Source organism: Canis lupus, chromosome 19 (assembly GCF_011100685.1).
Source record: "Canis lupus familiaris isolate Mischka breed German Shepherd chromosome 19, alternate assembly UU_Cfam_GSD_1.0, whole genome shotgun sequence".
NCBI classification, from domain to species: domain Eukaryota; kingdom Metazoa; phylum Chordata; class Mammalia; order Carnivora; family Canidae; genus Canis; species Canis lupus.
The window spans coordinates 33442715-33467952 of record NC_049240.1 but is presented as its reverse complement, the minus strand read 5'-3'; the positions used below and the strand labels follow the sequence as shown (position 1 = coordinate 33467952).

General features: G+C 42.1%; 1 protein-coding gene and 1 pseudogene across 1 annotated transcript; one reads left to right on the top strand and one right to left on the bottom strand.

The window, feature by feature from the left end:
• The window catches only part of LOC100685568, a 55638-nt pseudogene extending 47582 nt beyond the window's left edge, over positions 1-8056 (bottom strand).
• Positions 8057-8812: 756 nt separating this feature from the next.
• Positions 8813-24854, top strand: DDX18 (DEAD-box helicase 18). Its single transcript, XM_038564991.1, has 14 exons — positions 8813-8970; positions 10855-11139; positions 12956-13096; positions 14510-14645; positions 14997-15097; positions 15214-15413; positions 15505-15619; positions 17069-17208; positions 18474-18635; positions 18945-19097; positions 19784-19897; positions 21346-21402; positions 21764-21941; positions 23038-24854. The coding sequence occupies exons 1-14, from the start codon at positions 8886-8888 to the stop codon at positions 23178-23180; spliced, it is 2010 nt and encodes a 669-aa protein (XP_038420919.1). The 5' UTR covers positions 8813-8885; the 3' UTR covers positions 23181-24854.
• Positions 24855-25238: the final 384 nt, after the last annotated feature.

Here is a 25238-nt window from a genome sequence, read left to right as displayed (position 1 = left end):
ATACACCAAGGCTGCCATCCAGAGGTCAATTAGAAGGTACTGGTTAATCAGAGGACCACCAATGCCTATGGGAACTTCTTAAAATTGAGTTCCTTTTCTGTGGAATCTGCTGGGGCTTCCACCTGTACAAATCTTCAGATAAGGAGCTAGATGGGGGGCAGTGGTGACTAGAAAAATAGGGAGAGTAACCTCCCACCATCCATAGGTGGCTCTCTGCCTAAGAAGAAATCTTATCCAACCAACAAAGAAAAAGAGAACCAACTCACCTTGGAAAATCAAGAAAATAAGTCAGTCTCTACATTTTTTTCCTCTCCCTTACCCTCACTGCAGAACCCACGGAAGAGGACAGAAGATGGACGTGGGCAGACAAATGTCTCAAGTGTCTCCTTGAAGTCTTTGGAGAGGAATGCCTAGCTTGCTGTATGTAGAGCAGAGGGCAGAGATTTTAATTCAGTGAGAGATTGACATGTTCAATAGGCTAGATTTTTTTAATGAGTAAAGATGACAGAAAAGCTATAAAATCAAACTGAAATATTGTTTAGGGACTCCACCACACAGCTGGTAGAGAAATCTGACACCACATGATAAGAGTTAAAAAAGTCAAACTCTACAATGTTTATACCCAAAGAACCCGAGATCCCTCAGTCAAGCCAGTTACAGGCTGATTTGGTGTCTGAGGAAAAAAGAAATAATCAATTAATATAGAAATAATTTCAAGATGTATCTTAAAACTACCCCAACTCCACAATGTGAAACACATTTTTAAAATCCTAGGCTGGATCACTCAAGTTTGAAGCTAACTTAATGGCTAATTATGAATATCCTCATCTCATTAATGAATACTTGATATAAAACATACAATCTATTAACACCATTAATAAATTCCTGATGTAAAATATATCTCATCTGTACTGGACAGAGAGGAGCAATTAATGCCTCTACGACAGATGAGATCAGCAATAAAAATTATAATTTCAAAGGAAAAAGTTGTATCTATTTGGATTTGTGCCTGAATCCTGGGCCAGACTTGCCACTGAGCCATCATCAGTATTTCTGTTGGTGTATCCTAGTTCATATTTTTCATGGCTAGTGATTAAAAAATAACTTGTAAAGGTTAAAGGGATTGTTGCTTTAAATTATCTAAAGGAAATGTACCTTGTTGTTTCTTTCTGTCTTAAAAATATTTTACCCTGAAGGTGCAGGCTCATATCAGGCTCAGGCGTCACAGAACAACACAAGGGATCCCACCATTCCTGGACTTCGTTCTCCCTTCATAAAACTGAAGGCACTGGGCCTCTTTGTTTTAGTGGAAATATTTCCTTGTCTAAAACTAGGTAAGTGATACCTGTTTTACTGTGTGTAGAACACACACAAACATACCAGAGTTCCCTGCAATCATAACTCTGATACTTGTGTCAGAGGGTCCCCACCTGCATCTTCTCCATGCCCCATCCCCACAAGAAAGACCTTTGTGATTCCCTCCTGAGCCTCTTCCCTGCGAGACTGATACCCCAAGATTCTTTCCAGCCCTAACACTCCATGGATCCTTCCAGACACAGTATCTCTGCCTTTCCTGTTCCAGATCAGGCCTCCACATCCCTTACTTGAGAATACAAATCAGACATCCTGGCAAATAGGATGAGTTAGTCCTTGCACATCTTTACATAAGCCCCAAAGAAACCCCTGGAAGTTTGCAGCAGGCAGGCTGCTGTCTGTCACAGGCTGGAAATCCAAACCAGCTGCTCATAACTTTCATATTTTCAGAATAATAGTCAATTAAGGCATATGAAGATACTCCTTTTGGCTTTGATAACCATTTCCTTTCTGTCTTCTAAAAACGGATAGACAGCATAGGGCTTCAAGAAATCTCATCTCAAGAATCACAACCCTAGACCCAAGGCTAACACATTCTCTTTCCTTTGATGCAGAAGGTTGATCCTGGCTTATATATATTCCTTCCAATTAGTTACAGGAATGTGGTTAGTATTTCAACTCAAATTTCTTGTATGAAATATAGAAATTCTGTCATGAGATGCTTCCATGATATAGGTGCAAGTTTAATTAAGCTTACTCAGAAGTGATTGCATGAATGTATGAGAGATGCATTTCTCGTGTACCTCATTTTCTTGCCTTGGTAGAAATTCTAGTGCTCAGCTCAAGGGCTTCCCCACAGTCCGAGGTTTTAACTGGCTCTCCCTATTCCTAGCTAACTGTGCGTTAATTCTGCCACAAGTGGATGAATAGTAATGACAGTTGTCACTTACTAAAAGCTAAATATCAAGCTAAATGTGCTTAGCATATAAAAACCTCATTGACCCCTCACACAACTCCATAGGATAATTGTTATTACTACATGTCTTCTACAGATAAAGAAACTAAAGCTCTAAAAGGATAAATATTTGCCCAAATTAGGATAAGCAGTAAATGGAAGAGCTGAGATTCAAGCTTATATCTGTCTTATTCCAAAACTGAACCCTTAACCGCTAAATTTAATTTTTCCCTTGGAATCAAAACATTTAGCATTCTATGGTTTCCAAAGTAAATGTGTGTGGGGAAAGGTATATATGATTTACACATGATGTATTATTGCATATTATGTTTATGTATACTAAATTACATATAGTATATGTTAAGTATATTTACACATTATATATAGTTACAGTTATATATTCATATATATATATATATATATATATATCGGTGTTCCAGACCAAATCTGCCATTCCCAAACACCCCACCATCCCCACTGTACCCTCAACAAATACAGGAATTCTATGATTACAGCTCATCTTCCTTTAATTAATCAGTAAGTCTTACCAGTTTTGTTTTGTTTTTTTTTTTAGGATTGTATTTATTTATTCATGAGAGACACAGAGAGAGGCAGAGACACAGGCAGAGGGAGAAGCAGGCTCCATGCAGGAGCCTGACATGGAGCTCGATCCTGGGTCTCCAGGATCAGGCCCTGGGCTGAAGGCAGCACTAAACCGCTAAGCCACCCGGGCTGCCCAAGGCTTACCAGTTTTATCCTCCAAATATTCCCTTGATCTTTCTGTCATGAATCTATTGAACAGAATTGAAATTAATGTACTGACTACCTACTATGTGCTGGACAGAATTCTGGAAACCAAAGACATGTCTGTCTGTAAGTATCTCATAGTGTATGAAAAAAAGAAAGATATTTAAGAGAACACATCACCATTTAGTGAAAAAGGAGCATCAGTAGACATTGCCCACAACACACAGGCAGCCCCGGAGGGGAAGTGAGCAGCCTTGGCCCAGGAGTTTGGAGGAGCTCCCCAGAGGGGGCTGCACTGAAGCTGAGTCTTGGGGGGAGGGATGATGAGAAGGGGACTGGCAGCTGGACAAGACTGAGCGAAGGCAGGGAAGGGGGGGGAGGGTGACTCAAGCCAGAGACCACGTGGAGGCAGGAAGCAAGCATGGTGAGGTCCCATCACTTTGTCCCCAGTATACTGTGAACGAACAGCCACCAGCTGTTTACCCAAGTCTGCCTGAACACCCCAGACAAATAAGTTCTCCAAAAGCATAACTTGAATCACCCGCCACCACTGCACCCTTCTCAAGAAGCTATATTGTCATAAATTATCAAATTACTCCCTAACTGCTGCCTCTTATTTTAGGGCCTTATGTTCCTTATGTTTTAGGGCCACATTTCCTTATCTTCACTACTCCTTACCCAATCTCCTCCAAAACCTCAAATGAATCTATTCCCTTGCTGACTATAGGATCAACCGTACCCTACACCTGTTTTACCATCCCCACCAAATTAGATGCATGCTCAGGACCCATTTCCTATGCCACTGAGTCTTGGTCTGCCCTTACCTACTCCAGGTGCCAAAACTGCCAGGCAACTGGCATCACAGACTCAGAATGGTATGCATTATCCGCCCTTTGGTCCATCTTTCCATCTGCCCACAATTACTCACGTAGTGATACATTCCCACGTTCTTCACTCATTCAAGGGGTACTTGTGGATCTTCTATTTTATGTAATTCTTCTCAAAGGAAATATTCCGTACTAACTTCATTTTCTCTTTCACCTTGATCCTCCCCACCGCCATCCTCCAAAATGGTTTTCTTCTTCTTGTATTTTATACGACACATCCCAAGCTGGAGATTTCAGAAGCATCCCCCGTTCCTTCCTCTCTCTTCACACCCACATCCAATTTGGCCACCCAGTTATGTCAGTTCTCTCAGAAAACATATCTCTTTTTTTAAAGATTTTATTTATTTATTCATGAGAGACACAGAAGGAGAGAGGCCAAGACTTAGGCAAAGGGAGAAGCAGGCTTCATGCAGGGAGCCTGATGTAGGACTCGATCCCAGAACTCCAGGATCATGCACTGAGCTGAAGGCAGTCGCTCAACCACTGAGCCACCCAGACGTCCCTCAGAAAACAGACCTAAACGTATTCTGTTCTCACCCCATGATCTTCATAATGTCCCTACCGAACCATTACAATGGCCACCTGATTCATCATCTCACCACTATTCTCTCCATTTCTGTCACAGGTCTTCTCCAAACAGGTGTCAAACATTTAATGGGGACCTATCTAACTCCAAGTACTCTGCTGGACATTGGAAGTCTAACTTGGAAATTTTCAACTTCCACCAAAAGTGTGACTATTTTAAGGGTGGGAGCTTTGGCTAATTTGATTTTATATTGCTAGCTCCTAGCCAATTACTGGCCGATCATCACTGATTAACAGATATTTGTTTAAAAGAATGAGTGAATGAAAGGAAAGTTCTCTGTCTGGGTGGTCCCAGATGAATTCATTCCAGGTGAATGAAATAACAGTCCTGTTTTCAAGAAGGCAAGATTAGCTGAGAAAAGACAAAAGGTGGAATATGGGCAGATAATTTGATAAATTGTATAAAATCAGTCGGTGAAAAAAATCAGTCAATGAAGAGTCAGATATTTTGCAGTTTTCACTGTAGTAAAATAGGTAGGTAGAAGGGTGGGGCATGGCAGCTGCTTTCCTAAATTTACTCTCCAAAAGTAATCACTTTCCAAAAATGTTTATAGAAATAAGTTAACTTGGTGGTTGTTAACATTACTACAAAGGGACTGTTATGTGAATCCCAACACTACTCTGGGAAATGGAGTGAATTAACATGGAGAGAGGGGATATCTTAAACAGTACATGTATTATTTTATAATCATGAAGCAGTAAAAAATAACATGTTGAGAACTACGATGTGGACTTTCCAGCTTCTTCATATGGATTGTTCTTCATTTGAAGAACCTCCATATGGATTGTTCACGAAACAGTCAAAATTTTATTTCAGAAAATTCTCTGCGTGCAATATAGTATCTTAATTAGGATCCTAGAACATAAAAAGGACATTAGTGGAGAAACTGGTATTATCTGAATAAAGTTTAGCTCATAGAAACTAGTTTAGTGTTAATAGCAATTTATCAGAGTCAATGTCTTAATTTTGACCACTGTCTCATCACTATCTGAGTTGTTGAAATTAGGACAAACTGGGTGGAGGGTAGTATTTTTTGCAATGTTTTTGTAAATCTACAATAAATAAAATAAAAATGTATTAAAAACTAATCTCAGGGCACCTGGTGGCTCAGTGGTTGAGCATCTGCCTTGGGATCCTGGGGTTCTGGGATCGAGTTCCACATCAGGCTCCCTGTGGAAAGCCTGCTTCTCCCTCTACCTATGTCTCTGCCTCTCTCTGTGTGTCTCTCATGAATAAATAAAATAAAATCTTTTTTAAAATCCCAATTCTGAAGCCTTATCTCCACAACATACGGAGAAGCCAGGGTCAGTCTATGATTCAATCACTAGTGGTCAGACTGGAGGACCCTGCAGAGAGAGGACTCCCCACTCCCACCCCACCACACTTTTTCTGTGGTCCTGTATTGTTACTTAATAACATGTAAAGCTGTCTTCTCCAGTCTTTTCTCTGACCCCAGGTCTTTGCTAAGCTGTTTCCACAGAAATACCTCTAACACTGAGCAGCATGCTGCCCGACCCCTATCCATCTCTCTCTATTATACTACATCATCTTGTTTTAATGTCTTCCCAGCTTTTAGCCCCATGTAAGTTACCTTGTTGACTCACTTGTTTATCTGATTCATATTAATCTCCCTCTCTAGGCAGTAAGCTCCCTGAAAACAAAAAGCTTGCCCGTCTTTTTCACTGCCTGACCTTGGGAGCCCAAAGTAGCACCTGGCACAGCATTGGGTTTTTTTTAAAGTCATAAATGAATATATTTCTTGTGAGAAAGGTTTCTATAATGTACTTCTGTACCCTCTCCACCTTCTAGAAGCTCTGCACCATTAATGCCTTAGAGAATTGTGGCAGTGCTCCCTGAAATCATCCCTCCCTTTCACAACCATTCATTAAGACATTTCTTAAGCACCTGCCATTGCTTAGTAAAATCCAGAGAACCAGAGTCAAGCCACATGAGGGGAGCAACACCCCACTTATTTATATAATATAGCACTTTTTAAGTTCCTATACACTAGAGTGGTTGGCTTGTAGCAACTAGTGTTTGAAAGTTCCCAGAAAAATCGCTTCAAAAGTCTTCATGCAGTGGTTAGAGAGAGTGAGTCAGTTACTTCTTTTTCAAATTCTAAGGAGTTTGTGAAATAGACTGTTTTCTTTTCCCAGTGAAGTCTTTTGTTGTTGTTTTAGAGAAGGAGGAAGAGAGAGAAAGAGGGAGTGGGAGCAAAGGGAGAGGGAGAGAGAATCTCAAGCAGGCTCCACACCCATAGCAAAGCCTGAGCTGGGGCTTGATCCCACAACCCCCAGATCATGACCTAAGCTGAAATCAAGAGTCTGGCTGAGCCGTCCAGGTTCCCTGGAGTGAGGCTTTTTTAAATTATTTAAATGAAAAAAAATCATACACGAATCTGCTGTTTATTATATAAACTCTTGTCTAAGGCTTAAAACCTGAAATCGTTACTGAACCAAAGCGGGTCCGCTCCTTGGTGAGCTATAGACAGAAATCACCAGGTGATTGCCTCACAAGGTCACTTTATTTCTCCCATAATTTCCAAAGCATGACTCCCTGAGCAAGGGAAAGGAGGCTCCTTTCTTTAGGGCTTGGGATGATGTTCGGAGGGGAATTTCACATCATACTGAAGCTGAGATTAACTGTGGATTAACTGAGTTAATCACTTCAGATTAACTTCTGATTCAACTGTGCTGGCCTCATCCTCGGATGTTCCTTTTTCCGTGTCAGCAGTTCATTAGTGAGTTTCTAAAAAGTCAAGCACAAGCTTCTAGGAGGGTCTTGGGTTCAGGAGGTCAGCCCTGAAATCAGAGGGCCAAGGGGTCTCACAAGTGACAAAACAAAACTGAAAGAACGGGATGGCTGAGGCATGATCCATATTAAATTTAAGTGTTCGAATAATATTTAAATAAAGGCAGCATCTTCAATTCCCCGCTCTGCCCGCTGCTAGCACAGTGCATATGCACAGAGGGTATGGAATGAAAGACTGAGTCCCTATCCCCATCCCCACATGAGAGTGCTGAGCTGCCATGGGCTTCCCTCATCGCTGCATGGTTTGCCACAGCTTAATTTTCTCTCCTCTCCACATGCCAACTCTGTAAATTCCACGTGCATCTTACCCACCGTTCCATTCCCAGAAACGAGCACACACCTGTCACATTCTCCTCGCTTAAGAATTGCTAAATGAGTGAACAACTGATGAATGACTATGTTCTGGGAAAGGAGACGTCTGGGATGGGGAATCCCGGGCAAGAGATTTCAAAGAGCTCAGCATACACTGCGTAGATGCTAAGACAGGCCCTAGAGTCCCAGACAAGAGGCATGTCAGAGGCACGTGATCAATTTCCACCTCCCCAAACCCTGGCAGAGGCTTTCTGAGATCTGATCTAATGATATCAACTTGTCTGTGAGGCCTGGTCTTAGAAACTCACTGTTAAAAGTGCTGGACTCTTGAGCTGCCAGGAGGGAGCACGGGTTTATAAACCCAAAAGCCACAAGGTCACACGACTTGTTTCCAAAGAATTGCCATTACCTGGCAGAGCGAAACTGGCCATCTAACAGCCCCATTATCGGTGTAGCTAGCAGAGCTTACATTAGCTCGATTTCAGCCCAAAGTGGAAGACTGTGCTGGGGGCGCGGAGGGGGGGGGGGGGTGCAACTGACCAGCTGCCACTGCCGAAAGTCAAGAGCTGCTGGTGCTCCAGGAATTGGAGCAGGGCGTGCGGAGACCCCGCTTCCCAATGTCCTCCCAACCCTGCTTCAAAGGACTCTTAGCATCACTTAGCTTCAGAATCTGCTTTCCCAACAAATACACGAAATTTAGGGGGTTTTTTAAGATTTTTATTTATTTCTTCATGAGAGACACACAGAGAGAGGCAGAGCCGCAGGCAGGGGGAGAAGCAGGCTCCCTGCGGGGAGCCCGACGTGGGACTCGATCCGGGTCTCCGGGGTCACGGCCCGGGCTGCAGGCGGCGCCCACCGCGGAGCACCCGGGCTGCCCCGACATTAGATTGTTTCCTAGTTTCCAGCAGTGCAGGATACAAAGGGGGAAGCACACATGCCCGGAGACTCCCGGAGGCCTCCTGCTCGTCCTCGTTTCTTCAGCCTCCTCCGGGGAAGCTCCCAGCCCCGGGACCTGCAGGGGCCCTACAGGTGCAGCCCCGGGACACAGCGTCAACCGCGGTCGGGCCTCCGCTCCTCCAGAGGGCGCTCAAGACTGCGGGCGCCAGGGGCCCCGGACGCATTTCCGCCCAGACGCATCCTTTTCTCGCGGCAACCTCCTAGGGGGGGGGCCGTGACGTACTTCCGGTTGCCGCCGCACGTGCGAGTCGGGCGGAAGTGACGTCAACCCGGTAGCCGAGGGGTGGCGCCGCAGTGAGGGCGCCCGGCCGGCACCATGTCCCATCTACCCATGAAACTCCTGCGCAAGAAGATAGAGAAACGGAATCTCAAGTTGCGCCAGCGAAACCTGAAGCTCCGGGGTGAGTGCGCTGCGAGGACCCGGGGGCCTGGGGCCGGCGGCTGCGCGGAGCCCGCCCCTGGGCCGCTCTCCTCGGGCCGCGTGGGCCTGGCGCGCCTCCTGGGGTCCCGCGCGGGGCCGCTCGCCGCGGGGGGCGCCCCGGGTCGGCCCGCGCTCCCGAGCCTCCGTTGCTCCGCACAGAGTCGGAGCAGGAGCGCGACGCCTGGGGTCTCTAAGCGGGCCTCCAGCCGGGCTTCCAGCCCCAGCAGCTTTTCCTGCGCCTGCCTCCTTCTGGCTTCCTCGCGTCGCCTCGCCCGCCCCACCCCCTAGGCCCATTTCCAATCAGACACGTGGAACTTGCTCATCTGCGCGCACCTTCTTTCAGATCATCTGGTTAATGTCTGCGTTGCTTCAAAGGAAACTCCTTGGCTGCTTGGTGGGATTGGCTTCCCCTCCCCTCGTCCATCCTCTCTCGAGGCCTGGAGTGTATCCTGTTTGCAGCTCTGCAGTGCCCCCTGCACGTGTCCAGCGCGTGCCCTCGATTCCATTGCACCCAACTTTAGGTTATGAATGCCTCAGCCGCCTCCAGGTGTTTGCATCCTTCATAAAGACTTACTTACCTGTCGGTCCCCTTGCTTAGCTGCCTCACTTGCAGCCCTCCGTTCCTAACAGGGAGCCAGAGATCTTGAAGTTACCGCTTTTGGATCCCGTGTAACCTCAGCCCCCGAGGGCAGTGTTGGGAGGCATAATTCCTTACCCTACTTGGATTTCAGCACAGATGAGTTGCTTGAAAGGAAACCTGAAGAGGACAGGTTGTGGGTTTTAGAAATGGTGTGTGTGTGTGTGTGTGCGCGCGTGCGCGTGTGTGTTTCTGATGCCTATCAGTAGTGCAGCACTGCTATTTCTTGATACTTAAAGGTAACAATTGAAATTTTAAGAAGTGTTGTTACTTTTTATCCTATATAAACGGAAACTTTTTAAAAGACATCCTTAGGCATATATATATAAGGTAAATACGGGGACCGATAAGTGAATTTTCAATTCACTGCTGCAGAGGAAAGTTAAGGTTGAGTGTTTCGAAATTATAGGAGAAGCAGCAGTTGTGTGAATAGATGACAGTCTTTTCTAATCTATCCGTGAGCCATGTATTTATCAAATACCTGATATTAACATGTGTATTTGTAGCTGCCGTTGTCTGGCCCCATCCATTCATTTTTTTTTTTAATTTTTATTTATTTATGATAGTCACAGAGAGAGAGAGAGAGAGAGGCAGAGACATAGGCAGAGGGAGAAGCAGGCTCCATGCACCGGGAGCCTGATGTGGGATTTGATCCCGGGTCTCCAGGATCGCGCCCTGGGCCAAAGGCAGGCGCCAAACCGCTGCGCCACCCAGGGATCCCTGGCCCCATCCATTCAGATGTTTAACTTCACTGAAATTTTGCTGTCTCAGATTTTTTTTTTAAAGATTATTTATTTATTTATTCATAGAGAGAGAGAGAGAGAGGCAGAGACACAGGCAGAGGGAGAAGCAGGCTCCGTGCAGGGAGCCCGATGTGGGACTCGATCCAGGGTCTCCAGGATCACGCCCTGGGCTGCAGGTGGCACTAAACCACTGCGCCACCGGGGCTGCCCAGCTGTCTCAGATTCTTAACTCCATAAGGACAGAGACACAGTTTTTTGAAGTTGAATCGATGTAGCATTTCCTTTTCCAGCATTTTTCGTTAAAGGAAACTTACTTAATTTGGTAGAAGAATGCCATAAACTTAAGTGGTTTTAATAATGTACATGAAAGGGAATTAAAAGCTAAATCATTTCAGTCACAGACACCATGAAGTTTCTAACCTGAGATTCCAGCGTTTTAAGCAAACCTTCCCTTTGTCACAATGTGTTTTCTGTTTTTAAACAGGGGCCTCGGATGTGAGCTTATCAGAAACACAAAATGGAGATGTGTCTGAAGAAACAGTGGGAGGTGGGAAGGTTAAAAAATCTCTAAAACAGTCTGTGAACATGGGCTCGTCAGAAGCCCAGAATGGAGAGGTAGCTAAAAAAACAGTGGAAACTGTACAAATTAGAAAGAAAAAAAAGAAATCTACCATAATAGTCAATGGAGAAGCAGAAACACAGCCTCCCAATTCAGAATCAAAAAAAAAGAAGAAGAGAAAGAGAAAAATGGTGGATGATGCTGGGCCTGGTAAGTACTTCAGTTTCTTTGAACTTCAGGCATTGAAACAGTTTTCACAGTGTCACCATCTTTCTGTTATAATTTATTCATAACAACATGCAAGAATCCTTATACTCACTGGGATACCAGAAAATAACCTAGTAGCAAAAAGAAGTAGGGTGAGGGCTGGGATGTAACATTTATATAAGACACTGAGAAATGTGTCCTTTTGTATTTCCTAATGACTGAAGGAAACCTCATGCTTCAATAAAAGCCTCCTTTGAATTCTAGAAATTTGCTCTTTTTGACAATTGGCTAGGTTTTTAAACAGACCATATTATGGCACAGTATTTTAGGTTTATTACCTATTTTCAATCAAATGTGGCATTACACTGAAGACATCTGGGCTGGTACATTTCTTTCCTTCTCGGGCCTTTATTTCAGAGGACTTTGCATTAATGATTATTTTTACTTACCACCCCCCTTTTTTTTTACTCCCAGTTTTTTTTTTTTCCTACCATAAATTCTCCTCTTGAAAGGAGACTTAGTAATAATTTGGATATGCAACTGCAACGTGTATATAAAAAGAGCGAGTACTTCTGTATAAATGGAATGCTAGTTTCTAAGTGAGTAGGATAGCCAGGATAGGAGGAGGCCAGCTTCTTTTGGAAGATAGTTAGATTTGGATAAGCTTATATGAAGGATAGGCCTTTTAATTGAGATGTGAACAAGCAGAGATTTCAAGGGGGACTATAACAGGTGTCAAACTATCAGCCCGCTGCCTACTTTTGGAAATAAAGCTTTATTAGAACACTACAGTGCCTATTTGTTTACTTGGTCTTTATTAGGGCAAGCCATATGGCCTGCAAAACCTATAATGTTTACTCTGGACTTCTATAGAAAAAGTTTGTCAATGTCTGGGTTAGAACTTCGTATTCATCTAACTTAACTGAAATTAAGATTCCATTTAGAAAGGAGGAGCTTTGGATTTTTCCAAACATGCCTAGCCATCCTCATGCTGCCTGTAGATTGACCATTTCCCAGAAGGAGAGTAGTCAGATGCAAGGAAGAGGCCAGTCCTGAGCCACAGAGTCCTGAGTTCTGGTCCAGGTCAGTTCTGTTCTAACTAGTATAACTAGCTACCATGAATTTATAAAAGCCCTGCATGATAGTTAACGCATTTGATCCCGAGTGGAACATTGAAGAGTTGATGGGAGGTAAGGCTGGAAGAGTAGTTTAGGGCCCTGTTAGGAAAGCTGTGTGTAGAAGTGAAACGTCAGGAGGCCTTCCCCCTGCCTCCTCTCCCCACTTAGTTTCCGGGAGCTGCCAGTCACCCAGCTAAGGGAATTGTTGCACTTGCACTGAGGTCTCTCTAGTAACGTGAAGAGCCTTTGGGATTTCTGCTCATCTTTATACCACAGCTAGCTTTCATGAAAGATTTATATTTAATGGAATAGTAGGACAAATTAGTGCCTTTTAAGAGTTTGAAAAACCATTAATCATAGCCCTTTTTTCCCCTCTGTGAAATACATAGAATTTGATGTAGTTAGTATATTTAAATTGTTTCAACTTTCCAAAAATGTCTTGGTCACTTAAGATGCTACAATAGGCCTAAAAAATAGAGTTTGTTGGTGAATCTCCATGTCCCCCCTATAGATTACATGTACATTAATTACATGTAATTAAATTTTTAGTCATGAAAAAGACATTCTTCACATCTTGAAACCAGAATGTGTTAAGCTTTTGAAAACATGCCTCTTTGCATTACAGATCTTTTTATTTTGTGATCCATTTGATATTATATTTTAACAAAAAAATGGGGGGGGGGTGTCCTTTAAAACCAAAGATACCAAAAAATCAAAAACTGAAGACAAAGGGGACTCTGAAGAAGGGACCCAGGCTCCTGAAGAGACAGAAAACAATGGGGAGAAGCCAGATGATGAGGAAGAGGACAGTGAAGTGCCCAGCCTACCCCTGGGACTGACAGGTAACTTGAGAAAGTTTTCCACAGAAACCTTAAATATGTCATGCCTTCTGGATTCTAGTTTGAAGTTTCAGTTGTGATTTTTAATTTACCTAGAACAATTATATGCAATTTTTTTTTTTTTATCTAGCTGCTGCTTTATCTACTTAGTGTGCCTTAGTTCTTGTTATTTCTTTTTTCCTTTTATGCATTCTTAGCACTAAATATTTTGATAAGCACACCAACAGCTTCTCGGGTCCTCTAGTCCTTTGGTTTATTGTTTTCTAAAGATCATTCCATTTTGTAGTAGGAAGATCGTTGGCACAAGTCTAGAGATCTGAGGTTTAAGTAATGCTGGCCCAGTTACTAGTAAGGAAGGATGAAAATCACATTATTAAGGGATTTTGGCCAGGGTAACTTCCTTTGGCCTCTGTTTCTTTATAAGGTCAAAAGTTTGGGCAAAATCATTTGATCCAAACCAGAAATGTGTAAGAATTCCTTGGGTTTTTCAGTTTGGGTTTTTTGTTGTTGTTGTTGTTGTTGTTGTTGTTAAAATACTGAGGCCTGATAACCCCAGGCTTATTTAATCAAAATTCAAAGGTTATGGCAGCAGTTCTCAACCAGGGCAATTTTACTTCCAGGAGGGGTGACCATGTCATCCCAGTTTACCCAGAACTTGACTGGTTTTTGCATCTGATGTCCTGCATCCCATAAACCTCCTCTGTCCCAGACAAGTCTTGAAGGGTGACTTTCAACATGTTTGGTTCTTAGAACTGAGGGCAGGCCACTATCATTTAGTGGGTAGAGGTCAGGGAGGCTGCAGAACACCTGATAATGCATGGACAGCCTCTCACAACAAAGAATTATTCAGGCCAAGGTGGACAATCAGCAGAGCATGTGTGGGGTGGGGGCTACCCCAGATGATTTTGGTATCTTCCCCTGCTCAAGAATCGTGCACATTTGACATGTGGGTTCAGTCTAATGGTGTGTGGCTATATCTGACCTTCTTAGTTGTTTTTTTTTTTGGAGTGAGATTAACTTGTGGTTGACTTCATACTCAGTTTCTACTATACTGGATGCTTTCCATTTGTATTTCAGATTTCCTAAATATTTAATATCTCTCTGAACCACCCCCATGCTTGGTATTTTCATTTCATACAAGCCCCTTTATTATACCTCCTCTCCATCCTTTACTATTTTGTTACAAGATAGGTTCTAGACTTTACACGGCCGTCAGCAGTGGAGAAACTTCAAAAAAGGATCTTTATCTTAGTATTGTATAGAAATGGTTGGGGTTTAGTCCTCCTTACTGGAAAAAGTTTTACTAAGTTTGATTCCCACCCAGTGATGTTTGCAAACAGCAGAACTATTTTACATAACTATAGCAGCATTAACTTAGAAGATAAATTTGCTAACGATAAACCTTCTTTTATTTAGGAGCTTTTGAGGATACTTCATTTGCTTCTCTTTCTAGTCTTGTTAATGAGAACACTCTGAAGGCAATAAAAGAAATGGGTTTTACAAACATGACTGAAATTCAGCATAAAAGTATCAGACCACTTCTGGAAGGCAGGTATGATTAGATTATCATTGATGTTTGGTCATTAGTGCCTATTTTTAGCACTAGTCGTTTAGAAGAAATTGGGAACATATTCTGTTTTGCAACAACAAAAGTATTTATGCTTCATTAAAGGCATTAAGTTACTGATGTTTGAAGAAAAGTGTTTCTGTTTCATAACACAATTCTTATTTCTGTATTTAGGTATTTAATCTCTGTGATTGATTTCAGTGATAAAGAAGCTAGGGACTTTTTCTTACTCGTTTTCTAGTCTTGATGTCTAAAATGTGATAGTACATAGTAGATATTGAGTAAATGCTTGTTGAGTAAGGAGACGGTCTATTCCTTTCCATTTTTAATATTTAGGGATCTCCTAGCGGCTGCAAAAACAGGCAGTGGCAAAACGCTGGCATTTCTCATCCCTGCAGTCGAACTCATTGTCAAGTTAAAGTTCATGCCTAGGAATGGTGAGTCTCTGATCTGATTGTTTTTGCCAGTATCTCACTAGAAGTTTATTGTAGCTATTGAGGACTCCTGGTGATAACAGCGGAACTTATACCATCTGTCATTTTTTGCCTTTTAGGAACAGGAGTTCTTATTCTCTCACCTACTAGGGAACTGGCCATGCAGACTTTTGGTGTTCTTAAAGAGCTAATGATGTACCATGTTCACACATACGGGTTAATAATGGGTGGCAGCAACAGATCTGCTGAAGCACAGAAACTTGGTAACGGGATCAACATCATTGTGGCCACCCCAGGCCGTCTCCTGGACCACATGCAGGCAAGCCAACACTAGTATGGGGTACCCTGTCTCATTGTCTGTGTGAAACCTAAACCTGACAGCTAATCAGTTTTTGCTTTTGTCTTGTTAGAATACCCCAGGGTTTATGTATAAAAATCTACAGTGTCTGGTTATTGATGAGGCTGATCGTATCTTGGATGTTGGGTTTGAAGAGGAATTAAAACAAATTATTAAACTTCTGCCAAGTAAGTAGGTAATATCTGCATGTGGTTTGCAGAGTAGTTGTTGGAAATGGATGAGGGTTGTTCGTCTATGAAAACTGTTAATACTGTAATTTTAATAGAGCCAAGTGAAGTGGTTGTGCCAGTCATCCCTGGAGAGAGTTTGCAATACAACTTATCAGTAACTTCTTGCAGTGGTTTTGCTACTTTAGAGGTTATAATGCAAGTCAGACAGTTCTAACATAGGTCGACTCCCGTCTGCCCCCACTACCCCTTTTCCCTTTTTTCACCCAATCTGACATCTCCTAGGTAGCCATAAAGGTGTTGCCTTCTGTATTGTGTTTGAGTTGTCCATACCTTCGTTACCGTACTTGCAGCATTATGAACTGTTTATAATAAGGTCATGATTCCATTTATTATATGGTTTTTTCATGCTTTATTGAAGTATAATTGATATTGCAAATGTCTGTACATGTTTTAAATATACAATTTAAGTTTTGACATGTTTACACCTGTGAAACCGGTCACCCCTATCAGTAGAGAAAACATTCTTTCACCATTAAGTATTATCGTGTTAGCTATAGATTTTTTTTTTGTAGCTACCCTTTACCAGATGGAGAATGAGAATGATCCCTTCTGTTCCTGATGTTCTGAGTTTTTTTGTTTTTATTTGCATATATTACATTGCTTTTATTAATCCTGAATGGCATGCTACAGGTACCGTACGATGTGTACATTTATTCATTACAAAATGGCTTCCAAACCATTAGAAATGAAATTGCAATAACAGCATAAAACAGGACAGTAACATCACAATCAGATGTTAAATCTATCAAATGCTTTTACCCTACTAAATTAGATGTTTTTTCCTTTAAATTTTAAATCTGTTAATATAGTAACTTATATCGGTTAACTTTTAAATATTAAACACTTGAAGTAAACCCCACTTGATCGTGATTCATTATTCTATGTGCTATATTCAGCTTTGCTAAAATTTTGTTTAAAAGTTTTGTTTAAAAGATTGTGTCACAAATCATTATTGGGTTTGGTATCAGGGTAATGGCTGGTGTCAAAGAATGAGTTGGGAAGTAACTCTTCAAATCCTGGAGAGATTGTGCAGAATTGGTAATATTTTCTACTTAAATCTTTGATGGAATTCACCAATTGAAGTCTTTGGAGCTGGATTTTTCTTTATGTAACATTTTTAACTACGAGTTCCGTAATAGATACAAAGCTATTCAGGATTTCTATTTAATCTCAAGTGGGCTTTAGCCATTTGTCTTTCAAGGAAATTTTCCATTTTATCTAAGTTGTTACATTTATAGTCATAAAATTGTTCGTGATACTCCCTTCTTAATATGTAGTGATATCACCTGTCCCATTCCTGATAGTTCTACTCCGTATTTCTAGTTGTAAGGTGATGCTAAAGATTCCCTGAAATAGTTGAGTTATTTTTATATGTATCTGTTTCAGCACGCAGGCAAACCATGCTCTTTTCTGCCACACAAACTCGAAAAGTTGAAGACTTAGCAAGGATTTCTTTGAAAAAGGAGCCATTGTATGTTGGTGTTGATGACGATAAAGCTAATGCGACAGTGGATGGTCTTGAGCAGGTACTTTTCATCAAGATCTTACATTTAAGGATCATTTTTGGTGTGTATTTGCAGTTGTTTTGATCATCCAAAAAGCAGATGAATTAATGAACTTTTAATTCAGATACAGTGAATTGGGTTATTGTCTCACTGGCATCATGAATCTTGAACTTTGAATAGTTTGGTCAGCTCTCTTTATTCTGCCTCTTAATACTGTTTGCCGCAAGAAGACATTAATCACTACAGATTGTAAATGCAGTTAAGAAAAGAAGCGTATTGGGATGCCTGGATGGCTCAGTGGTTCAGCATCTGCCTTTGGCTCAGGTTGTGATCCCAGGGTAGTGGAATCAAATACCACATCAGGCACTCCAGGAGGAGCCTGCTTCTCCCTCTGCCTATGTCTGCCTCTCTCTGTGTGTGTCTCATGAATAAATAAAATCCTTTTCTTTTTTAAAAAAAAAGTGTGTTATTTAGTGATCTTCTACTCTAAGATACAAGGTGAGTTAGCAGATGGAGAGGCTGGTTTCAGGCACACTACTGTGAAAAGTTGGAAATGAGGTGGCATTGAGATCCAAATTAGGTAGACTAAAAACAGAACTTTGAGTCTTCTGATGAAAAACTATTTCAGGGATCCCTGGGTGGCGCAGCGGTTTGGCGCCTGCCTTTGGCCCAGGGCGCGATCCTGGAGACCCGGGATCGAATCCCACGTCGGGCTCCCGGTGCATGGAGCCTGCTTCTCCCTCTGCCTGTGTCTCTGCCTCTCTCTCTCTCTGTGTGACTATCATAAATAAATAGAAATTAAAAAGAAAAAGAAAAAAGAAAAACTATTTCAAATAACTATCTCATTTAAAAACTTTTTGTTGGTTGTATATTTTAAAAGATGTATTCACTCAGCTTTGTTATCTTGTTTAGGACAGTGCACTTTTGCTGTAGTTATTTGAGATCTTGCTATTAAGGACCTTTATAAAAATGAAGCATTGCTTATGCTTTGATGGTTCCAACGAGTAGGTGTTACTTTATTATGGCTGCACAAACTGGTAACCAGAAGTCTATAATCTCAGAAATACAAAAATTATTGATATCCAGTGTTTGCACCCAATAAAAGGAACCAGAAGAGCTAAAATGAGTGTCAGTTTATGCTTTGTTTTAATAAAGACAGTAATTTTGGTAGAGGTAAGGCACGATGGTGTATATGGAATGTTTATTTGTGCTCTCCAAATTACATTGGTTTATGAACCTGAAAATGTCTGATTATTTTTTTATCTATTTACTTGAACCACTTCTAGGGATATGTTGTTTGTCCCTCAGAAAAGAGGTTCCTTCTGCTCTTTACATTCCTTAAGAAGAACCGGAAGAAGAAGCTGATGGTCTTCTTTTCATCCTGTAAGTCCGTGAAATACCACTATGAGTTGCTGAACTACATCGATTTGCCTGTCTTGGCCATTCATGTAAGTGATCATCATGAGTTTAGTAAAACACAGTTAACACTTACCCAGTCGTATAGATTGTGGGGTTTGTGGTATCGCCCTCTAAATGTGGAATGATCCCATGTGGAGGGAGCTTTGCCGGGTATGAAAGGGTAGGGACCACAAAGGGGTAAGACATACCACCGACTTAAGGAAATAAGATACAGGCCAGAGAGTGAAATTGAAATGAAGCAGGTTAACAACTCCGTAGCTGGGGGTTCTTGTACAATTAGACCTCCTAGAAAGGACCTCAAGTTTCCAGCTCTAATGGATGCTTTGATTTGATTCTAGGGAAGGCAGAAGCAAAATAAGCGTACAACCACATTCTTCCAGTTCTGCAATGCTGATTCGGGGATATTGTTGTGTACAGACGTGGCAGCTAGAGGGCTGGATATTCCTGAAGTTGACTGGATTGTTCAGTATGACCCTCCAGATGACCCCAAGGTAACTGGCATCCGCAGTGGCTCTACATTAAGGAATGAGCTTTCTGGTTTCCCTGAGACCTCCCGTATTTCATACTCCAAGGTGTATCCCATAGTCATTCAGGTCATGTTTTACTCTGCACTGACCGTGGTATTTCTCTGGTGCTGATGATATTTAGGGCTTTTGCAGGACCCAAAAGGAACATGTAAGATTTGAGAGGCCTCAGTGAGGTTGGAGTTAGGAATGTCATGTGCTTGCTTGGAATGGTCTATTAAGAGCAGTAGGTGTTAGAAGAAAATAAAATCTGCTTCCAGAAATAGGTAAGATTCTGTGCCTATGTAGTAAAATAAATTTTACTAAATATTTTCAACAAGCAATAGGTTACATAAATTGTCAGCTAGCAGGAAAACACGTTGAAAATGTTATTTTGAAGATGAAGCACACTTAGTAGTCATTAGATCACAGAGTTAATGTGAAGATCAGGTCCAGTGACTATTGGGCCTCCGTCATTGCGCTGTTACCTCTTTGGTCATGGCACATGCAGACGCCGGGGACGTGGCCATGGTGTGTGTGGCACCGCCCTGTGGGAGGAGCACCATCTAATCCAGATGTGCTGACACGCTTCTGTTCGCCACCATGCAGGTCCTAGAAAGGCAGGTTCCCATGGAACTTAATGTATTAATTCAGGTTTTCTCTCTCCATCAAAGGAATATATTCATCGTGTGGGAAGAACAGCCAGAGGCCTAAACGGAAGAGGTCACGCCTTGCTCATCTTACGCCCTGAAGAGTTGGGTTTCCTTCGTTACCTGAAGCAATCCAAGGTAAAGATCTTGGTTTGGAAAATTTTAAGTGGGAACCAATGCCTCTTGATAGGAATTGTGTGCCAAGGCCAATGGCTTTAAGCACCATTTCAGGATGGGTCTGAGGTATTGGGAGTCACTGCGGTGCTATGGGAACAAAGCAGTTAGGTTGGGCAAGGGAGATTCAGTGCGGGTCTGGCCTCACATGAACAGCCCTTGACCTCTTGTCAGGCACTGTGTCCCAGCGTCCCCAGGCGCTGTCCCTTTCCCCGGCCCTGTTTGAAAACACCTCTGCCTCTCCTAAGCATCTTCACACCTGGTCACTTCCACCTGCCCTCCCTTGCTACAGCCTTGTTTTCATGATGACTCCATTCACTCCTGCCTCTTTCTCCTCCTCCTCCTATACCCTTCTCACTGACTCTGTTTTACCTCTGTCTCTCCCATTACCATCTCAAGTCTCCCAGTAAAAAAAAAAAAAAAACCTTCAACCCTAAAACCCACTTTCCTTCTTCTCCCTTTGTCATTGCTGCTGATGATTGCCTTTCTTCCTTCTGTTTTGGAAAGGTTTTGGTTTTTTTTCCTCTATTTCATCTCCACTCACCCTGATCCCCAGCCCACCCTCATCTGGCTCTGACCTCCGATCTTGTGCACACCCATCAAGCCTTCTCTTGACACTCTCCCCTGCTTTGGCCTCCCTTGCCACTGTATTACCAGGTGGATTTTCTTCCACCTTGTAGGTATGTGCAATTCCCTGAAATGGCCTTTTCATCTTGTCCCTAGAATGCCTTTTTCTGGATCTTTAGGATGCTTCTGTTTGAGTGAGCTGTGCTGTCTTGTGGGATGCCATCACTGATCTCCTGTGGTTTGTGTTCCCACACCGCAAGTGCTCATCCAGCTGTCGTCTTACCCCCTACCTGTCTTCTCTGCAAGACAGGCCCTGAGGGTGGTGTCCAGAACTTGGTGGCTATTTTTCCAGCACCTCTCCAAGGTCTGGCATTTTTACAGTTATAGGTGATGACTGGTGAGAGATCCTTCTTGTAGGAGTATGTGGTCTTCATGAGCTCTGGTATCACAGACCCCAGTCACGGGGCTACATGGTCCTAAAACAGCTCTCGACACAGAGGGAGGGGCTAGTGGTCCTTCTGACTGGAAGCATCGTGCTGCCTCATGTTAGATCCATAGAGGTCCTTCTGTAGAGAAAAGGGCTTTGTTTATTCACTTTCCCTGTCCAGTTCCTCACCTTTCCTTTCAGGAAGGTTCCTCAGCACAATGCATGTGAAGGTAGCAGAGGTAGGAAAGCTTTCCTTTGGCTTCGGGAGACCAGAGGAGCAGCTGTCTGTCCTGAGGGAGTTGTACATGCCTGGCTGTCCTGGTTCTTCATGGCACGGGATGCTTGTTATTGCTCGATCATCTACATGCCTGATATTGATCCATCCTGGCTTACTAATCTCCATGCTTTTGTTTTCTAGGTTCCATTAAGTGAATTTGAATTTTCCTGGTCCAAGATTTCTGACATTCAGTCTCAGGTATGTTTGGTATTTTTGTTTGTGTGTTTTTGTTTAAAAAAAAAAAAAAGTTTGTGAGGAAGAAGTAGCCTCAGTTGGTAATCATTGTCCTCTGACTTTCCCCTTTCATAAACCAGGTTTGGACTGTGTGATCTTTTAGGGTTCTTGCTATGCTGTTTACCGGGTTCCTGTGTTCCCTACCTTATTTCTGTTTATACCTTACAAGAACTTTGTCATTATTCTTACTGTGCCCTGATTTTATAAGTATTAGAAAACTTGGATCAAGTGTATTGGGACAAATTTTTTTTACAGGTTGGTTTTATTCTAATATATATGAAGTTTGTTTTGTATTTTATTGAAACCAGTGTCTTCTTCATTTCAGCTTGAAAAATTGATTGAAAAGAACTACTTCCTTCATAAGTCAGCGCAGGAGGCATATAAGTCCTACATTCGAGCATATGATTCCCATTCTCTGAAACAGATCTTCAATGTTAATAACTTAAATTTGCCTCAAGTTGCTCTGTCGTTTGGTTTCAAGGTGCCTCCTTTTGTTGATCTGAGTATCCTTTTTTTGTTGTTAGGAACTCACCCAGGAACTGAGAGACAGTTGACAGAGGGGCATTTGGGCTTAGCGTTTGGTTTGGTGTCCACTCTGGCTGAGGTCTGGAAGCCCTGAAATTCATTCTGATCATTATGTGCTTGTCAGTGCTAGCACATGGCGAGTGGGGATGAACTGTCACAATGGAGATTACAGAAACAAGACAGCCTGTGGTTAAAGCCTTTGAAAACAAAGGCAGATGGTGAGAGCCAGAGAGTTGTGCTTTCCAGAGAGAAGCACAGAGGGGTATAGTTGCATGCAGGGCTCAAGTGGTCGTGCCGCTTCCCTGTATGAAGTCGTGGAGAGAAGCATGCCCTGGAGCTGAAAAGAAATGGTGGGACCTTAATTTTTATCCTGTCAGAGCCATTGAAGGATTTCATACAAGGAAGTTGCAAGACTAGCAAAAGAAAATAACACTTACATGCTACTCAGGGTAAAAGGCAAAGGAAACAGTTCCAGTTGCTGCTGTTGCAATTGCTAATCTATACTTTATCTTCACGTTTTCCACCAAGAAAACAAACAGTGAAAGTTTGGCCTTAAGTTAGCACCATGACATTGACTCCCAAATGGACGAGACTAGGGGGTCACCATCCTCATCATAGGCAGTGGGTAAATGCCTGTTGTGATGAATACTTCTTGAATCATGAGGAAGGAAGAGCAACTCCTCCAGTAGCTAAGCATTCCTGAATCCGTTCAGAACAGAGCTGAAAGTCACTTGTTTTGACACTGAGGGTGGTTTTAAATGTGTTTCTATAGACTTGATGGTTTAGGTCTCAACTTCTTATAATAAGTGTCTTCAGTTTCTTTGTGCAGAGAAAACAGTATGACTGTTCCATTGGGCTTAAAAGTCATACCTGCTCGTTTTTGTCCATGGTCACATGACCACTGTAGACTTCCTGGAGATGTGTCACGTAGGTTTATGGTTATGTTTTCGTGGTGCGGGGAGGGGTTGTGGTAGAGGAACAGCAGTGAATGTGCTGGTTTGTTCTATGTGTGGATATTAGAAGATGGGAGTTCATTGTCTTCATGTTGCTTGATTTCCTTAACCTTCCCTTCAGATGTGAACAGCAACGACGGCAAACTTAAAAAGAGAGGAGGTGGTGGCGGCTTCGGATACCAGAAAGCCAAGAAAGTTGAGAAGTCCAAAATCTTCAAACACATTAGCAGGAAGTCCTCTGACAGCCGGCAGTTCTCCCACTAAAGACACACCTTCCTTGCATCTTGAATAGCTTTGTCCCGAGATGGATTTTTTTCCCTTTTTCTAACTAAGGAATTGTTGTGGCTTCAGGATTGGGACTGGTGAAACAGCAGTATGAATTAATGTTGCAGCACTGGACATGGATACTTCCAGGAAATACTTCTCTTATTTGGGGGGTGTAAAACAGAGTTCAGTTTCTCTAGGTTGCTCAAGGGCAAAGCAAGAGGCCTTTTGGCTTTTGTTGTGATGAGAGAGTATTTTAAATCTTTCATCTCCAAATTAGTCATGATTGTTTGGTTTGTTTGTTTTTTTAGGGGGTTTTATTTTTTTATTTTTATTTTTTATTCAAAATCAGTTAACATATAGCCTATTATTCGGAGGTAGAGTCAGTGATTCATCAGTCTTGTGTAACACAGTGCTTGTTGCATCATGTGCCCTCCTTAACGTCCATCGCCCAGTTCAACCTTAGAAGGCAGTAACCTGGTGCACTGAACAGATGCTAGGGGTGGTGATTAAGAAGATTGACTCAGGTTTTTTTGGATTTGGTTGATTCTTGGACCTTAACCATAGTTCTTGACCTCCCCTGATAATGCTACTGTGGCTAGGAAGCACCTTATATTAAAGTTGGCATTCGTTTTTATATATGCCAGATTTTAAAGCAATGGGCCTCTCTCCCCTTTTTTAAGAGCAAGAAATGTGGGCTGTCATTGTTACTTGAATAAAAGCACCTTTGGCATTCTAACATTTATTGGGAACAGTGGGAATCCGATTTTCGAGCCTCATTTATACCAATATAGGTGTAATACTCTGCTCTTCTCCATTTAATAACTTAGCAAACCTTTTTGATAAAGGCACAGAGTGATAACACAGTTCAGTCAACTTTGTTTCAAGTGGTTTGAATTTTGGTGAACCCTTCCAATTCTGCAGAGTACTCAGGCAAAGCATCGTTTTGAGAAAAAGGGCCCCTCTTATGTCTATGAAACAAAAATAGGTTTATGATGAAAATTGGAAAGGAACAGAGTTCAGAAAGAGCAGCAAAGTTGGGGGTTTCATCACGTGGAGTTTTTCCTGTAGGAACTCTTGATTTCTGGAGTGTTTGATGTGTCTTGTGTTATTTCCAGTGCATTTTATAATTATAAAATGGTTATTACATTTTGATCAATTTGAAACCAAAGTTGCTAGCATCATTTTGTTGTGCCAATTAATATTCATAGTTTCCTGTTAAATGTTAGTACACTGAGAACATTGAATATGGAGGACGGAAACAGCCTGACAAAAATAGCATCCCAGTATTAAAAAAAAAAAGTGATACTCTGTGTCTGGGCTTGACCACTGTTCCCCTGGCTGGATCTGTCCTGGGGTTCAGGATTTGACTGCTGGACTCCTGGCATTTAACAATTCTTCATCTAAGATATCCAGGAACTTGTTCTCTTTTTTTGTTTCAGAAGAAATTATTTCTCAAAAAATACACAAAAACAAAGGGAAATCTTGCTTTTAATCAAAGAGCAGGAGTAAAAACTGAATATTTTCGTACATAGCCATCTGGTGTTTTGTATATATACTTTTAAATTTTCTATCAGAACTGAAGTCATCCTCTAGCCCCTACTTGTAAACCGCTTATTTCATAATGTGTCAATTTTCCTGTCATTAAATTAATTACATCGATTTTATATTTCATTTATTACGGTGTCTTGTTAACCCTTACTTGGTCTGCCTAGACCAAGGTTCTAGGTACCTGCTCATCACAGAGGGAGTTTCCTGTCTTAGCATGTTTCATGCTCCTGTTTGTCCTGCCATGGGTGACATCCAGTGTAAGGCAGTCTACGAAGATTTTATGAGATAAGTACATTAAAAAAAGGTTGAAAGATTGTTTTTTCTATAATAATGGTTTTTATTTCAGGTACTTACTGAGTCAGGAGGTTCTGCTGGCAGGATGGTCCAGACTAGGGACCTCCAGAAAGCCAGCCTTGACCAGTCTGGCCAGGATTTACATGTGAGGAATCCACTGACTAGAATCAGATACAGTCAGGGCAGCACCATGTGTAATGCAATGCTCATTTG